Genomic DNA, 18,210 nt, shown 5'->3' on the forward strand with positions numbered 1-18,210 from the left:
GGTGGGAGGCAGCAGCTGGGATGGATGAGGCTGGAAGCTACTTTCAGCTCAGTTTGCTGAATCACTTTTAGGGAGTTTGAAGCCAGAGGGTGTGTGCAGAGGCAGAGAGAAGGCCTGAGGCGCTAAGCCCTTCACTCCAGCCTGGCATCTGCCTTAGGAGCTCAACCAGCAGAATGCAGTGGTTAAGAGTATGGACTCTGGAGCCAGGCTTCCTGGGTTCAACGCCTGGCCCTGCCACTGAGCTGTGTGACCTCGGCAAAGTTACTTAACTGCTCTGTGCAACTGTTTCCTCATTTGGAACACTGTAACAGTATCTTTCTCATAGGGATACTAAGAGGATTATACGAACGCTTGGCACCCTGTAAGCTTAACTGCAGCTTCAACTCCAAGTAGGAAGTCTCTAGACTGATGTCGTTGTTATCTCGAGAAAAGAGGGGCTGCTGGGTAACACATGGTAAGAGTCGAGCAACCTGGCCGGTGTGAGCCTGCCTTGAGGGCAGGAGTCCCGACTTATCGCCTTCACTACACTCATGCCAGGCTTGGGGCCTGGGAGGCAGCCAGTAAATGCGGAACACCTCTGAATGCGGGCTTTTGTAGCAGGCAGAGACTCCTTCCGGCCCTCGATGGCTCATGCCAAGCCTAAAGGCCACTGCTTCCTGCTGGGAAATCACATCCTGGTGCCCTTCTCCCCTGGGGGTGAAGACAAGGGTCAGTGAAACAGGTGATGTGGCCTCGCCCCCGTGGGGGGGCAGATTATGGTCTTATGAACCTTTTCGTCTAAAGGTCATCTGGGTGGGATATGAACTCAAGAGGTGATAAAAATAAGCTGTGGTTCCCTTGGCAGGAAGGATATTGGCATGGGCTTGAGTCTTGGTGACCGTACAAGGTGAAGGCAGGCTGTGAGCCCTTGCCTTCCTCCAAAACCTCAAGCTGTGCTACCTTTGCAGGGAGGCTTGAGGCGGCCGGGGGAAGTGGAAGGAATCCCATGAGCGTCTCTGCCTGGGCTACGCAGCTCCGGGCTCAGCTTCTACAGCCTCTCAGCAGGCCTCTCCTCTGCCAGTCCTCGGGAGACCACAGGCCCACCAGAGAGGGTGCCCAGGCCCCTGTCTTTAAGTTGCCTCTCCCCTTCACTTTTGCCAGACCGGAAAGAATACCTGGCCGTGGAGTTAGACAGACCTGGGCTCAAAACTTCACTCTGCTCCTAGCAGCTACGAAACTCTCTGAGCCTCAGTTTTCCTGTCTTGAATCTTCAGACCTTGTTTGGATCCTGAGGCGGGTCTGACTGAGTTTGTGGATACATATAAACAATTCATCAAAATTCTAACAACACTGTAGACTTCTTTGAGAAAATATTTAAGAAAATTCAATTTGACTGAAGAAAAGTCAATTTAATTCTTAGATCAACTACCTAAATAGCATGATTAAACTATGCCCTTCCCCTTTTCTACTGAAATTATTTTCATCTGATTCAGTTCTTTTCCATGTACATTTTACAGTAATGAGTTCTTTCATCCCAGCTTTTAGCCCGTATCAATTTTTTTCAGAGGATAGCTCGGACCCTGAATGGTGAGTACCCTTTATGCCCATGGCCACCCATTATTTTCATAAGGTCTAATCTTCCCAGGTCAAACTGTGTGCTCTAAATCTTATCAAGAAAATGATTCTTCTGTTAATTTTTAGTCACTAACAAATCTTACCATGGGCAGTTTTAGTTGCTTTGGTTCTATTTTCTTTGATAATTTCTAACAGTAAAAATTATGAATTGGTTAAAAGACAGACAACTGTTTCTTGGCTAATCCACGGGAAATTTGGGACATTGTTCCTCAGTTACTATTCTAAAAGGGAAAAAAAGGTCTCTGGTGTCAAAATGACACAGGCTCAAAATACCCTGCTCGTATTGATTGTAGGATTGTTGAGATAAAGTGAAATAATCAATTCCTCAGCACATGGCCGAACAAAATATACTGGGTTCTTGCACTCTGAGGTGGTGGCTGGGCTGTGGGGAGGACTGGGCTCTTAAGGCTCTTGTAGATGCTCGGGGGTAGGGGGAGATGGGCTAGAATTGAGGGGGGGGATCCAAACCAGCATGGGAAGTGACTGCTCCCACACCGGTCCACCAGGAAAGGACAGGTCTGTCCTTTGAGGAAGGGTGACTGGGTCTGCCACTATCTTGCTGGGTCCTGGTCAGTCAGGCTCTCTGGGTTTCCACCCTAAAAGGATGGCGGGGCTGGCGGGAGGGGGGGCGGTAGAACAAGGCCTTGTGGGTGAAGGTAGGTGTAGTTGGAGACAACACTGAACTCAGTCCCAGCTGTGTGAATTCGGGCCAGCCGCTCACTCTTGGTGCGCTTGGCACTTGCTCTGGGCAGGTCACAGACGTGCTCACTTGATCCTTCCCACGCCCCAACGAGGAGGTACTCGCAGCATCTCCATTTTATAGGTGAAGAAACTGATGCTAGGAAAGCTTGAGTAACTTGCACAAATAACAGAGCCTTGGTTCCAGGGCCATGTGCCTTTTGAGCCTATGCTCCTGACCTCCAGGGTCCTGCTTAGAGGAACGAGGCTAAACTCCCCCTGGCTCTGCACGCTTCCGCGAGGATCCTGCTCTTTCTCTCTGTTTTGGGAGATCCCGCCTGCACTGTCAATGTGCACAGGCCTTCCAGCTCCTGGCCTGGCATCTCCCTCCTACACCCTCTTCCGGGTTTCCTACCCTTCGGAGTTGAGTCCAAGTTGTGTTCCTGCCTTCTGGAAACTTTTCCTGGTCTGCTGACCACCTCTGTGGTTCTCAGCCCGAGGCTGTACCTCCTCAAGAGACCAGACGGAAATAGACTGGGATGCTTTTGTAGTCACAGTGAGGGGGTGTGCTGGGGGCACAACTCCCATTTGGAAAGCAGCCCCACCCGAGGACCAGTGGCTTAGACCCTTCATCCCCACTGAACTGACACAACATGTGGCAGTCTGAGCAGGGTGGCAGTGAAAAGAGGAAGGGCTCTGGGGCCACAGAAACTTAGGTTTGAATCTTGGCTCTGCTGCTTATCAGCTGTGTTGTCCTAGCAAATTTCTTAACCTCTCTGAGCTTCAGTTTCTGAATGTAACAGATAATAATAATAATAATAACAACGGCTAACATTTATTGAACACACTGAGTGCCAGATACTGTGCTAAAAGCTTTCCACATGACCCATAAGGAAGGTACTATCAGTTTTCTTCACGTTCAGGTGAGGAAATTGAGCCCAGAGAGATTAAGTAAACTGCCCAAAGTCACAGGGCTATTAAGTGGCAGAGTCTGGATTCAAAGTCAGATAGTGAAATTCCAGAGCCTGTGCTCCTAACGTCTCTCGATACTGCCTCGCTCTCTTATGAGCTGAGACCACGTGTGAGAGGCCAGCTTAGTGCGTGTGCAGCAACTATGACACCTCGCCGGTGGCGATGGCATCACTCTTCTCAGTACTGTGACAACTACCATGACATTACTGTTCACAAATAACTTTCCCAACAACCGTGGTGGGAAATACCCACTGGATATTCTTACCATTCCTTGTAAAGAAACTGTGGCCCAGAGAGGTTAGGGTTCTTGTTCTAGGTCACCCACGGTATAACACAGGGGAAAGATTCCCTTGGATTTTACAGCCAGGATTCAAACCTGGCTCTGAATGACGCCAAAGGTCATGTTCTCATCCGAGACCCTGTACTTGCTCTTGAGAAAGCTGCTTCAAATGTCGCAGAGATGCCTTCTGACCTGATGGTGTGGGACAGGGCCAGGATTCCCAGCACGAAGAAATACATGGACAGCAAGAGGTTGATGTACTCCTGGGAGAATATCTGAGGCAGAAATACAAAGAGAAACAGGCAGTCAGGGTTGCCAGTGGCTATGAGGAAACCAGAGTCCACGCTTCTCTTCTGGAGTTGGGGAACGGTGTCAGAAAGACTCTCAAATGGTACTGGGGGGCCTTCTAGTTTCTATGGCAACAGGAAAAAGGGAAGGAACTTCAAGCCCTCAGATGCACCTCCCAAAGGAGTCTGTAGGTTTGCGCTTGGTGGCTCCATTATTTGCAGACAGGCAATATTGTGTGTGTGTCGAGGGTCCTGCATGGGGGAGGGGAGTCTGAAGTTCAGAGTCCCAAGAGAGCCGTCTGAACCTCAGAATGCACTCTTCCGAGCTTCCTTCTCTCTGCTCAAAAACCTAGGGAGCCCCCTACAGCGGCCACACAGTTGAGTCATCTGCACCCTGTTCCATTCTCCATGCTCTTCTGGACGACCCCTCCCCCAGTGGTTCTGAAGCTCTGATGGCAGGCCCTCACAGCTGCTTCTTGGTCCTGTTATTGTTAGGTGAACCCAAGGAATGTTGTCTCTCACAGGGCTAAAGTCAGTGGTCACATGTTGTTAATTCTGGACTTCAGGCAGGCTGTGCCATATGGCTCCATGGTTGCTGCACTGTCTTTTTTCTCATAAATTTATTTTTATTTATTTTTGGCTGTGTTGGGTCTTTGTTGCTGCATGTGGGCTTTCTCTAGTTGCGGCGAGTGGTGGCTACTCTTCATTGCGTTGTGGCGCGCAGGCTTCTCACTGCGGTGGCTTCTCTTGTTGCGGAGCACGGGCTCTAGGCACGTGGGCTTCAGTAGTTGTGGCACACGGGCTCAGCAGTTGTGGCTCACGGGCTCTAGAGCGCAGGCTCAGTAGTTGTGGCGCGTGGGCTTAGTTGCTCCACGGCATGTGGGATCTTCCTGGACCAGGGCTCAAACCTGTGTCCCCTACATTGGCAGGCAGATTCTTAACCACTGCGCCACCAGGGAAGCCCTGCATCGTCTTCTAATTTGTTACCGTGAGGCTTTCTAACTGGGAGGGAATAATGTGCTGTGGTGTGGGGTCTGGGGCCACTGGCCACTCTCAAGTAGGGACCTGTTTAAACCTCTGTCTGAGCCCCTCGATCCGCTGCTTAATGCCTCTCAGCAGCTTCCCTCTGCTCCCACGAGCTCAAGGCCCACATCCTCCCCCTGCCCTCTCATGCTCTCGTGGTGACCACCACAGGCCTCCTCAGCCGCTCCTTCTCGTTCTCCGTGCTGCGGCCACACTGGCCTTGTCGTGCCACATTCCCACCCGCGGGTAGCCCATGTACATGCCTCTCTGCTGCCCAGGACGCTCTCCTCTCCTCACCCAGGTTTCCAAGCAGTTTTCCTTGACGTGACCTCCGTTAATTCAGCTCACGTTTACCAACTGTCTGCTACGCTGTGCTCAGCACTGGAATAGGCAGCAAAGTCCCTGCTCTCATGGAGTTCATGCGCCAGTGAGGGAGAATCTCACGAGATGAACATGCAATACACTGTCCGGTGGAGATGGGCGCTGAGAAGAAAAGCAAAGCAGGGCAAGGAGGCCGGGGGTGGGGGTGCGGCATCACACAGGTGGCCTGGGAAAGGCTCCACTGACTTCATTTAGGAGTAGAGCCCTTAACGAAGTAAGGGAGCAGCTGTGAGGATACCTGGGGGAAGAGCCTTTGAGGTGGAGGGAAGGGTGAGTGCAAAGGTCCTGAGGTGGGCATGCGTTCACGTGTGCAGGGGACGGTGAGGGCTTGTGGCCAGGAGCCAAGGTAGGAAGGAGAGTGTCAGGAGACGAGGCTGGGAAGGTAGGAGGGAGATGGACCGTGAAAAAGGCTTTAGCTTCGTCTGGGTAAGACAGGCCAGTACTGCAGGGCTGAGGGCAAGGCTGTGATCTGATCTGACAGCCTGAGAGGATCCCTCTGCTGCTGTGTGGAAGGCAGACTCCAAAGGGCAAAAGTCAAGGCCGACAGCCCAGCAAGCGAGCTGCATCCAGGAGGATGGTGCCCTGGGCTGGGGGGCAGGAGGGATGTGATGAGCCGGGGTTGGATCCCCGATCAGCTCTGGACTAGCGAAGTGGGTTGTGCCCAGGGCTGCGTGCTGAGAGGAGGGAGGAACCCTCCTAGTTCGGCCGAGCAGTGAGGTGGGTGAAGTGCTGCTGTCTGAGACGGGGGCGTGGGCAGGAGCAGATTCTTCCGTGCTCTTCTGGTGCTACAGACCCCGCCTTCACACCACTTTCTAGGACTGTCACTTCGCATTTATCTGTGTGACTGCTTGACCGGTGTCTGTCTCCACCACTTAACAAGAAGCTCCTTGAGGGCAGGGGTGGGCCAGCTGTTTTCCTCACTGCAGTGTCCCCAGCACCCAGCACAGGATCTGGTGTGTGTTTGTAGAATGACCAAATGGACGAGCACATCAGTGGCTACAGTGTGAATGCTCCTACCCACACAGGCGTGTGGGCCGTGTTTACCCGTGAAGACATGGTGTCCTCTCACACAGTGTTCTTTCAACGTGGGTCCTGGGGAGAAATTTCTCTCTGGCCACACCTTTGAGCTTCTGGTCGGCTTGACTGTGTGGACTATGAATTGTGCACCAAGTCTCACTTTCTTTGTGCTTTGGCTGCTAGAAAATCAGAGTCACGCCTGTGTCAGAGGCACTTCTGACAAGAGTACAAGTCTTTAGACTTTAGAGCATGGGGTCTGGGTATGGTCCTCACCCAGAGCTTCACTGTCTTTTCCTATTTTTTCTCCTTTACCCCAGTTTCTTCCTTTATTATTTTTCTTATGCTGTTGGATTTAATTTTTATAAGTTGCCTCAAAGCAATCAGGTTTAAATGAGGTGGGATAAGGTAAATTTTACGATTTTGAGAAATGTAACCAACTCCAGTGCCCCAACCAGGAAAGGAGGAGGAAAGGGGCAGAGTGAGAGCCACTGTTAAGCAAACCACAACCAGCGGTCAGTCTGGAGTTTGGAAGGGATCTGGTGGCCGTGCTATCCAGGCAGCTGCCTTTCAGACATCTCAACAAGGACACTCTGGTGACTTGGGAGGAGGTATGCTGTGTCCTCTGGCACAAGGCAGGCTGGGGCTTACCTGCCTGGAGAGGAGGACAGGCTGAGCAACAGGCGTCCGGAGCCTTAAATAAAAATGTTCACGCCCTCTGCTGCCAGAAAGTCCTTTCTGGGGAATCTATAGCCTCAGGAGAGAATCCTAAATACTAAAAATGTTAGATGGTCCTGAGGCAAAGGCCTGGGTGTATATTCCTAGCGCTTAGCACAGCAGAGACTCGAGAAATATCTGCCAAAAGCCAAGTCGGAGGCAATGAGCTAGATGTGTACAGAGCCACAGAGAGATCTCAGGAGCACAGGGGAGAGGAGAAGGAACACAGTTCTACTTACGGAAACCAGACTCTCACTAAATACACACAGATACATTAACACCATATATTTTATAAAAAGACACACATCCAAGGACACAAATCAAATGCATTAGGGCAGGTGCCTCTGGTGAAGGGAAATGAAGGTGGCAAATGGAGATGGGCATCAGGGTGAAGGTGGTGAAGGAAACAAGGAGGGGCCCTGGCGTGGGCCGATGCCAGTGTGCTGTGAACCAAAGCATATGATAAATTCACCTCTTCTCCCGAGGTCCAGGGAAAAAAAAAAATCAGTGAATACCTAACGTTATTTGATGCACTCTTACTTATAAGAGTAAAAATCAGAACGATATTTTCTGTTTAAAGAGAGGGGGATGCTATAAGTCAGTCGTGGTGTATCTGCTTGTGGGGATATCCTGAAATCATTAAGAGGAGCAGTTCTGATCCAATAATGAGGGAGTGATGGAACAGGAAGCAGGCGTTAAAAATTATGTTTCTGACTCACTCACAGACTGGTAAAAATAAAGGATTTTGAGGCGAGTCAGTATAGGTGGGAGTACAGTGAAGCCAGCACACTTGTAACTGTTGGTGGAAATGTAAATTGGTACAATCGGAGGGATTTGGCACCAACTATTCCGGATGCTGTTTGATCTGGTAATGCTACTGCAGATATACTTGCCAGATACTTACATGAGGAGGCTCATGGCGGCAGTGCTGGGACATCCCACCACTGAATGCCCCTCAGGGGCACATCCACGAAACACAACCACAAGCAGCTGTTACAAGAACTGAGGTAGCTCTGACTGTGCTGATATAAGAACCATGTGTTCGATACATATATTTGTTTTAAAATTGTTACATAAATGTAGATCTATGCATAATAGAATGAGTCACAAGAAACTACGTTGGGGAGAGGATTATGGCTCATTTGCACCTTCCCTTAGATTGAAAAAAATTTTCTTAAACTATGTTTATGTATTTTTAAAATGTGAATTAAAAGTTATCCTTGAGGAGGGATTTCCCTGGTGGTCCAGTGGTTAGGACTCTGAGCTTCCACTGCAAGGGGCATGGGTTCGATCCCTGGTCGGGGAACTCAGATCCCATGTGCCGAGCAGCGTGGCCCGGGGCGGGGTGGGGGAAAAGTTATCCTTGAGGAATTTTCAATGACCAGGAAAAAAGTGCTTGTAATGTATTATTTAAAAAAAAATAGTTATAAAATGATTATCATTAGGTTAAAAATACGAATATGAAAAGCCTGAAAGGAGATATGCCAAAACGTTAATAGTGATTACCTCTGTGTATTTTTCCCTCTCTTTAAGTTTTCTGCATATATTACTTTTATAATCAGAAAACAGTACATGTTATATTAAAAAAAAAAAGTTTGAGAGTTTGCAGTAACATGAGAAAATGCTCACGATGTAATTAATGTGAAGTGAGAAAAGCAGCTACAGGACTGTATACAGCACATGTTCACAGCTACGGAGGAACCATGCACAGGGAAAAGCAGAGGAAGGACACACCTCCAAAGGGACTCTGTGACTGTCTCTGGCAGGGGGGTTTTGGATGGCTGCTGTTTTCCCCTTTTTACTTTTCTGTGTTTTCCAGGTTTTCAACACTGAGCCTGTGTAACTTTTATTGGGAAAATAAACCTCGATAAATTAAAAAAAAAAAAAAGCAATTAGTATGGTAGAGGTATGTCCGAGACATAGCTATACCCCACCCCAATATGAAGAGTACAATGAAACCAAACCGGTATCAGGAAAACAAAACAGAAAGCTCCTCGAAGAAGGGAAATAAAGACTGGTGGGAAGGGGCCCCTGATATCACAGTGGGGTCTCTGGGTAGTGGGCCTAAGGGTAAATTGTTATTTTTCCTGCTCTTTATTTTCTATAAATGAACATGCATGTCTCCTGTGATGGGAAAAATAAAACAAAATCAAATAAAGTTATTCAAACCGAATGCTACAACAGGTGACAAAGGACTTACTTTGAAAAAGAGGTAGAGCCCCAAGAGCGTGCAGCTGGCGATGATGGGGAACCGGGCAGCGTCCCGGCTGGTGATGGTCTCGGGCATGTCCGAGGCATTCTAGACGAGAGAAGAAAGGCCCTGCTGAGTGCTGGGAGTGCTTCTGGCCTCTGAGGGTTGGATGCTGGCAGGAATTTGGTGCCCCAACAGCTCGTTCATCTCCTTCCCCTTCTGCCATCACTGAGTTGCCTCAGGGGTCCCCACGTTCTCCTGACTCAGGGCTTGGCAAGTGCTGTTCCCTCTGCCCGGGCTGCGGACCACCCAACCTGGGGCAGGACGCTCTGATCCCATCGTCTTGCTATTGAGGAGACCTGCACTCCAACAGGGACAGTTCCTGGGAGGACCCAGGGCACGTGCGGCAGAGGCAATGGGTACATAATAACTGAAAGAGAAAACCCTGGACACTGGTGACAAGACAGCAGTTCTGGGCCTCGCGAGGACTACCTCCAGTTTTCTTATGGTTTAGCTGAGATGTAAATATGATCAGTCTTTTATCCAGTAGGCAGTGAATATTATTAGTGGAAATAAACCAACAACACACAAAACTTAACAATGGCTAAAACCGAGTATGGGAAGACACCAACTGCAAGGAGAAGCAAATCTGGACAAAACTCAAACTCAAGAAGTGTGACTGCGAAAACTGAATCTGGTCAGAGTAAAAGCCACCTTTAAATTCACAATGGCAGATGCAATAGTTGGCAAGAATGTGATCTAGGTAAAGAGCTGACGGAGGATAAATATTTACATGAAAAACAACTGAAGGCAATCAAAATCATTTCAGTATTATCAAAATGGAAAAAAATTGGAAATAGAGTAACAGTGCAACATAGAAAATTAAGTCAGCTCCATAGAATTCATGACAGAAGACTTTCGAATGAAAATCCATCATAGTAGTATAATTCTGGTTTAAATTTATATTAAAAATGTTTTTTAGTCAAGTGGGGAGGCCCTTAACCAAACCCCAACATATGCATGGCTGAGGCGGCCCAGGCACAGGGCTGAAGGGAGACCCGCCCTTGTGGAGGGACCAGGTAGCTCTGTGTGAGTCACTCTCTGGCAGCTTTGCTGGGAGTGGGGTGGCGGTGGGTGAGCAACAGTGACATGGAGAGGCAGGGTCATCTTCCTTCCCTCTTCTCTCCCAGCCCTTGGTTTCTGCTTTTGGCAGCACTGTGCTGTGGGGTCTGGGCAAATTCATCGCCCTCTCTGTGTACCTCCATAAAATCATTATATTTCCTGTGTAGCAGCAGGGTGGGCACAAAAATAAATGAGCTCCTGACCATAAAGAGTTCACAGGCAGGTAGGCCAAGACCTTGACATGTAAACAGAATATCACCGCATACTGTGACATGTGACAGAACAGAGACACGCATACTGCGGTGGTACGTGGCATGAGTGCCCAGTGGTGGAGGGAGGTCTCTGATGTCAGCAGGCCCAGCTGCACTCCCAGCTCTGCTTCTTTCCAGGTTTGGGACCTTGGGGAAGTTAACTTCCTTCTCAGAGCCTCAATTTCCTCAGCTGTAAAATGGGGTGCCAGGATTTGATGATTTTTTTTTTCCCCCCACAGCACTGGAAGTACCTGTGTTGTGCCTTGAGCTTCCCATAAGTTGTATAAACTATTTGTATTATTCTTATGTAGAAGGGAATCATGAGAAAGCAGACAGGACACTACTTTCACAAGGAAGCAGGGGAGTGTCAGAGCTGGTTAGAGCAGATATCACTTAAGCAAGGCCTTGAAGGCCAACCACAGGGTCTGGTATGTAGTCGAAGCCAGATAAATGCTGACTAAGTTGAGGAGTTTGCTTTGTGTACGAGGAAGGGAAGCGCTTACCAGGCAGAGGGACCTGTAGATGCAGGCAGGGCACATGGTATGAAAACATTCACGGACCCTGGCTTCACCTACAAACCAGTGTTACCGCTCATTTCCACAGTCATTTCAATTCAGCCCAGGATCCTGGGCGGGAAGAGGCTTAATATTATTCGATGACAAACCAGGCTGGACAGATGCTCCATCACACAAGGAATCTGGTCTCCTCTGTGGGTGACTATTGGAAATATCCCACGTGCAATGTTGAGCCAGAACAGGAGACTTGAAATCTGACCAATGATGACAGTAACACGGATAACACTTACTGAGAGCTTTCTAGGTGCCAAGCATTGTTCTAGGTGCTTTACATGATTTCATCCTCACAGTAACCCCAGGAAGCAGGTACTTTTAATAGCTCCACTTTACAGATGAAGAGACTGAGGCTCAGAGAGGTGACATAACTTGCTTTAAGGTCACACAGCTGACGAGTGGCAGAGCCAGTATTCACACTGAGGCAGTCTGGTTCCAGAGCCCAAACTCTTGGCTATTACCCCCTAGACGTCCTCTACCTTTTCTACCTGGAAATTTCTGCTGGAAAGTTGTGACAAGATGCTCAGGGAGCCTGCGACCTTTCTGAGGAACAGAATCCTGAAGGCAACAGAATCTTTGTAGTTGGAAAAATACAAAAAGTTGTCAGGATTCTCCACTGATTCAATTTGGATTTTTAAACTAGATGTTCTTATGCAAATGCAATGGCTCCTGAAATGCAAAACATACTTGGGGGCGGTGGCGGGGGGGGGGGGGGTGGGGAACTGACACAAAGAGCAGAAATAAATTCAGCTTCCAGTGACATTCCGCATGCTCACTTATCAGGGCGGAAGCAAAAGCAGGGAGGGAAGATGGCTCACTCAAGTCGTTGGCTCAGCTGGAGCTCTGGGAGTTCTGCTTCCAGGCCATGCCCTAGAAAGGATCTGGAATTCGTGGGCCATTCTGTTACCCCAGGGTCTCCTCTCCTCACTGCCACGTGCACTCACTCACCTGAGCATCTCCTGAACTACCCCCCACCCCAGCCCTTTGCCCCTACTGCAGTCTCCACTAGCACCACCTCACCAGCCCCTTTCCTGCCTGTCACCTCCCCTATCAGGAGCTCTTTCTGAAGGACCTGATCGCATCCCACAACAGCTGAGAAACCTCTGGAGAATGGACTACCAAGCAGCCATCAAACAAGAACTGAGGTCACTGCGGGTGGGAGTATAAACTGGTACAACCTCTATGGTGGATAATGTGATAAAATCCGTCTAAATCAAACATGCACAGAGCCTTTGACCCTGCAAATAGATTTTAAGGAATTTATCCTACAAATACACAGAAAAGTGTAAAGTAACAAATGTATAAGGAGATTAATTTCAGCATGGTTTGCGATAGCAGAAGATTGACACACCTAACTGACCAGTGGAGGACTCCAAATTAGGGGCCCTCACACTTGGGCTCGCATCAGAATCGCCAGGAGGGCTTGTGAACAGATCTGCGTTTCTAACAAGTTCCCAGGTGATAACTGAGGCTGCTGGTCCTGGGATTACATTTTGAGAATCATGGCTGGGGGGTACAGGTGGACACCACACAGCTGTTAAAGAACACAACCATGCCATGTGTACTGACATATTAGATCTCCAACATGTAAGTGGTGAAAACAGCAAGGTGTAAAAAAGAGTTTATCTATAACAAAATGTAACAGTTATGTAGCAAAAAATGGGGGGAAGCATATGCTTATTTATTTGTAAAGGCACAGAGGCTCTGGATGGATAGCCAGGAAACATGTAACAGGGGCTGCCTCGGGGGAGGGAAACTGGGAAGCTGGGGTGGGAGGGAGATTTCACTTTGTCCCCCTGTACCTTTGGAATTCTACACCTTGGGCGTGCGTGACCTACCCTCCCCGCCATAAAACAAGGTACATCTACATGTACTGACATAAGAAAACTACCAAGACATACTGTTAAGGAAAAAAAAAAGAATCGAGTTTCAGGGCAATTATGTACCACAAAATCCCACTTTTATAAAAATAAATTTACATATGTATATACACACAGGCACATACTTGTTTGTATATATACAGAAAAAGGTCTGGAAGATGGCACACCAAACAGCTAACTGGGTTACTTCCACAGAAGTGGTACTGGGGGGGGGGGCTTTTCCTTTATACTTCTGCGTTGCTTGAATTTTTACAAATGCAAACATGTAGTAACTACGAAGATTAACTGGTGCGTTGCCCTCAGGATTCTGTACCTCAGAATGGCCGCAGGATCCCAGAGCATCTTCCTGTTACATCACCCGAGTACCTGTACTGGGCTCACATCAAACTGCTCACTGCCTCCTGGAAAACACCTGTGGGCCCACGCCTCCCTCTCCTCCTGTCCTGCCTGCTGAGCTATCCACCCTGCCAAAGATCACTGCTGCCACCTCTAGCAGTCGGCTGGTCACACAGCTGTTTCTCCTTGGTGACTGCGCTCTGTGAGGGGAGGGCTTGGCCTTCTTTGTCTTGGCACCCCTGGTACCCAGCCCAGAGCAGGAACCCAGTCCAGCTGGCTGAGGGGCTCCTCTGAGTTACAGGCCAAAGGCCTTTGAAGCAATGATGAGTAGTTGTTGCTGGGATTTGCTCCCTTCTGGGAACAGAGGTCTCTGACAGGAATGGGCACTGCTCTCAGATGGCTCTGCCCATGGCTACTTCTTCCCAACACACTCCCGGACTTCTCCTCCCATGATTTCACAACTCGCCCTGCCTGTCATGGACAACTTGCCCCCAGGGAGAATTCTGTCCTCACATGCCCTCTCAGCTGGCTGTGGGGGGTCTAACACTAGTGGGAAATCAAAACTCCTGGGCCCCCAAGCTAACTTTTCTCTCCTTGCCAAATGATTAGAGAAACAACTCAGGGTAGAAAAAGGGAGTCGTTTGGCCTGTCCTCTCCCTAAGCCAAAATGCCACTTGTATGGGTCCTTAGAGGCATCTGCATCAAAGAGAGAGCCCCGGACTAGGACCAGGGACACCTGGTTCTGCCCCTAATTGGCAGAGAAGTCATTTCTTTGACTCTCAGTATCTCTGTGCAATGGTGTTAATAAAACTGGCTCTGCCTGTCTCACTCAGTTGCTGGGAGAATCAGAGGGCGAAGGCTTGTAAACTTTAGAATACCCTGGTTACTGGTGGTGGGAGGCTACTAAGGGTCAGGCTGTTTGCAATTCCATGCACAGTCTTCCAGCACCCCTGTCTTGCCGGAGATGCTGGGGAGAGGTATTTAGATGCTTCAGTAGATTGAAAGCTCTCTTCTATCCCTACCCTCTGCTCCAGCCACTCCAGACCGTCCACCATCACCTAAACTGCCTCGTACAGCTGCTTTCCTGGTTTCCTCTGCCTCGAATGTCTTCTGGGGGAAATTCGACCTCTACGTCAAGGCTCCAGCCCACCTCCAGCACCAAGCCGCCCTGCCCTGCCCCAGGTGTGTTCAATCTTTCTCCCTAAAGCCTGCGGCACTACCTGTACTACAATCACAGATCTACTTATTCCTCTCTCGTCCAGACACCTCAACTCCTTGGTGACAGGGCTCTGACCCACTCATCTTTGCAGCATCCGTTTGTCCTGGACAACAGTGGAGGTTCAGGAAATTCTGTTGTCTGGAAGGTGTTTTCTGAAGAGATTACTAATCCATGTGTAGATGGTGCCAAGGAGAATTACTCAGTATAGGGAGCCCCTCACATCAAGTGCCCAGCTCACTCCTTGCTGCCCTTCACCTTCTTTGTCCTGATCTATTTCAGAACATCCCCCTGTACCAAGTGTTTGCCCGAAGCAAAGGTAGGGAGGATGAAAGCCACCAGAACTCTGCTTAGAAGAGGCAGAATTGTACGGAAAATGGGGCCACCTAAGCATGACCAATCCCCTTTGCATCTGACCACAGAGGGAACCAGCCTCAAGTTCTCTGATCTTGAGAAAGGAAGGTGGCAGGCCTCGGCCACTGCTCAAGTTGGGTAATGTTTTGAGAACCTGGGCTTGAGCAGTTTCAAAAGTGGCAGCTCCTCTATGGGTCTGCCCTCTTTGGGTACGACGGCTTCCGCTAAGGTTCAACTTCAGGTCTGGGTGGGGGAGGAGCAGCAGGGAGCTGCAGATCAGGATGTGGTGGAGGATGATGGGAGAGGCTGCCAGGAAGTGAGAAGTCACTGGTGCAACGGGCTAGTGAGGTCTTAATATCAGGAAGAAGGGTGACAGAGAGGAAGTCAGAAGGTGGAAGGCCCTGGGGTCCTCTTAGGTATCCAATGGGACAGATGTTGAAGGACAGGGATGAGCTCTGGCCCAGTCTCACAAGAGAGGCCTACAGCAGCTCAGTTACTCAGCAGGTAAGCCCAGTTTGGTGGAAAGACTGTCTTAAGGGGCATGAGAAGAGCTACTTTGAGGTAGGGTCTGGGGTGGCAACAGGGTCAGGGTTAGGGGTTAGGAATAGGGTCTGGGCTCAGGCTCAGACAGGTCCAAGCTTGGGTGTAGTCAGGGAGAGAAAACCAGCAAACCAAGGGTCTATGGCTGGTTAAAAAGAGAGGCACCAAAGTGCCAGGTCCTGAGGAGTTGTGTGACCGGAATTGGTTCCAGAAAGTGATGCAAAAAACTAGGAGCTGAGCTGGGGGTTCCAGGAGCTAATATTCCTGTGTTAGTTTGTTTTTTTTTTTTAAGGTGGGGCAAAGGCTTGATCTGGGGGTTCTAGGAGAGCGCTCTAGGGGTCACAGATTCCAGCTGGACAGGTGTCAGAGTCTAGGGATGAGCCTGGGTGCCAGAATTTGCCCTGGGTTAGGGTGAGGAATGACAAGAGGCTGTACTATTCAGGAGGTGTCAGAACCAGTGCCCCATCAGATACAGATGGATGTTGACCCAGAGCCTGGGATGGGGTGACTGTCCCAGATGGGATGAACAGCCAGAGCAGAGCGTGAGGCTGGTCTGGCTGGGTCCAGCAGGCTGAAAACAATTAGTACCCGAATCACAGTGTCAGGGTCGGCCAACAGTGCTTCCAGCATGGTGCACAGAGGGAGGGATGTGTCAAGGTCCGAACGGGGGTGGAAACCGCTCCCTATTTGAGAAAGGTGTCAGTACCTGGTTCGTGGATCGGTGCCCAGATCCTGGGGCACCTAAGGTCAGCCCCGGGATGTGGGCCCGGGTTGGGGATGCGGTGGTGAGCAATGCTGGGAAGGCTCAGTGTCCGGGCAGAGGAGGTGTCTGTCCCGTCCAGGGCGGGCGGGGGAAGGGTCCGTGCCAGCAGTGTCAGGGTGGGAGGTGGACAGCGCCCGGCTTTGCCGCTGACCCTACCTTGCCGCGGGCGCAGCGCACGGAGCGCAGGGCGCCGAAGAAGATGGGCAGCAGCGCCATGAGCAGGAGGCTGCCATAGGCCAGCGCGATGCCCTCGGGCGTGGAAGGCGGCCGCGTCGTGCCGTTGGTTGGGCCGCCTGCCTCGACACTGCCGTTATGCGGGTCGCTGAGGGCCGAGTCCATGGCAAGGCTGCACTCGGGGTCCGACTCCAGGTCCGGCAGCTGCAGCAGAGACGCAAAAGGGAAGACGGGCTAGGCGTGGAAAGCCACGTTCCCCTAAAGAAACAGGAAGTGACGTGCTTCCCTCGCCGGCCTGCGCCGCGCACGCGTGCGCGTTCACGTCTCCCCGCCCGCGCGCCCTCTAGCGGTGGCGGAGGGACAGGCGGCCGGTTGCTAAGCAACTTGCTGGCAGCAGGGAGAGGAACACTGGACCACTGCGGTGGATATCCATCCCTAGGGAGACCCGAGGGCCCCATTCTCTAGTCCCAGTCAACCTCCTTAACTCCAGGATACTAATAACTAAGAACTTGTTTACTCATGCAGGCATTCATCCAATATTTAATCATTCCCTCACTCCTTAAGTATTTGAGTATCCCATCATATCCAGGCACTGTCCTAGGCTCTGGGGACACAGAAAGGAACAATATAGGCAAAAGTCCGTCCCTGCCCTCATGAAGCTTGCACTTGTAGTGTGGCGGGGGGGTTGTTGGGAGGATAATAAATAAAATGAATAAAATAAATAAATCAGTCTATAAGATGTTAGTGTGTAGTTATATGTTACATAGCATGTTTTTTTAAAAAAATATTTATTTTAGGCTGCATTGGGTCTTCGTTGCTGTGTGCAGGCTTTCTCTAGTAGCGGCGAGCGGGGGCTATTCTTTGTTGAGGTGCGTGGGCTCTCTCATTGCGGTGGCTTCTTTTGTTGCGTAGCATGGGCTCGGGCTTCAGTAGTTGTGGCACGCCGGCTCAGTAGTTGTGGTTCATGGGCTCTAGAGTGCAGGCTCAGTAGTTGTGGCGCATGGGCTTAGTTGCTCCGCGGCATGTGTGATCTTCCCGGACCAGGGCTCGAACCCGTGTCCCTTGCATGGGCAGGCAGATTCTTAACCACTGCAGATTAAGTAATTTAGAGGGAGATTAGTAATTTAAGTAAATTAAATTAAATTAAGTAATTTAAGGGAGATTAGTAATTTAGAGAGACCTCCCTCTCTAGGAACCTAGTGAACTTTTGTATATGGCTTGGGCCAGGGTGGTTCCAGCCAGTTCCAGAGGACAAAAGTCAGGTGGCTTGCTCTGCAGATGGCCAGCTCTGTCGGGTTCCCAGTGTATGTGTGTCCAGGAGTGAGGAGAGTGTATAGGTAGGAGTGACCTGAACTTGGGTGCAGGCCCAAGCTGTCTGGGGCTCCTGGCTATGCTAATGGTGCTCTAGTTAAGAGCTGGAGAAAGTATGTAGCAGACAAATTGATGCAAGCTGTACCCTGCAGGCACCTAGCACTGGAGAAACCCTGCGCCAAGCAGTGGGAAAAAAGCATGTTCTCCAGGAACCCAGGAAGTGAGCCAAACTCGAACCAGGAAGGGAAGGTCCATTCTCCTCCAGTGTTCCTCTAGTACACTCTGCTGAAAAGGCTTAAAGTATGTCAGCTGGCAAGGAAGAAATATTTACGAGGTCTGGCTCCATTATCACAGAGCTGGCAAAAAGAGTGGTTTTAGAGCAGAGAGACAATAAGTTGATAAGTGACACTGATAGTGTAAAATCACATGGCTTGGTCCAAGCTGGACAGGTGGTGAGGTGGGGTTGGAGTATAGGGTTCACAGTGAGAGGAGACAAAGGCAAGGAGTCAGACTATAAAAGTTTGCATAATGGAGTTT

General features: G+C 50.0%; 1 protein-coding gene across 3 annotated transcripts in view; it reads right to left on the minus strand.

Moving 5' to 3' along the window:
* Nucleotides 1-16,670, minus strand: part of HM13 (histocompatibility minor 13) — a 41,113-nt gene extending 24,443 nt beyond the window's left edge. For 2 of the 3 annotated variants that reach the window (XM_029219993.1, XM_029219996.1), the window contains exons 1-3: nucleotides 16,345-16,670; nucleotides 9,167-9,265; nucleotides 3,737-3,819 (exon numbers count right to left, since the gene is read on the minus strand). In XM_029219993.1, coding sequence (XP_029075826.1) covers nucleotides 3,737-3,819; nucleotides 9,167-9,265; nucleotides 16,345-16,527 — 365 coding nt within the window. In that variant the 5' untranslated portion in view covers nucleotides 16,528-16,670. The remainder of the gene's footprint in view (nucleotides 1-3,736; nucleotides 3,820-9,166; nucleotides 9,266-16,344) is intronic. The other variant, XM_029219994.1, reaches the window with a different exon arrangement.
* Nucleotides 16,671-18,210: the final 1,540 nt, after the last annotated feature.

Source organism: Monodon monoceros, unplaced genomic scaffold, assembly GCF_005190385.1.
Source record: "Monodon monoceros isolate NGI ecotype Baffin Bay Population unplaced genomic scaffold, NGI_Narwhal_1 Super_Scaffold_13, whole genome shotgun sequence".
Taxonomy (NCBI): Eukaryota; Metazoa; Chordata; class Mammalia; order Artiodactyla; family Monodontidae; genus Monodon; species Monodon monoceros.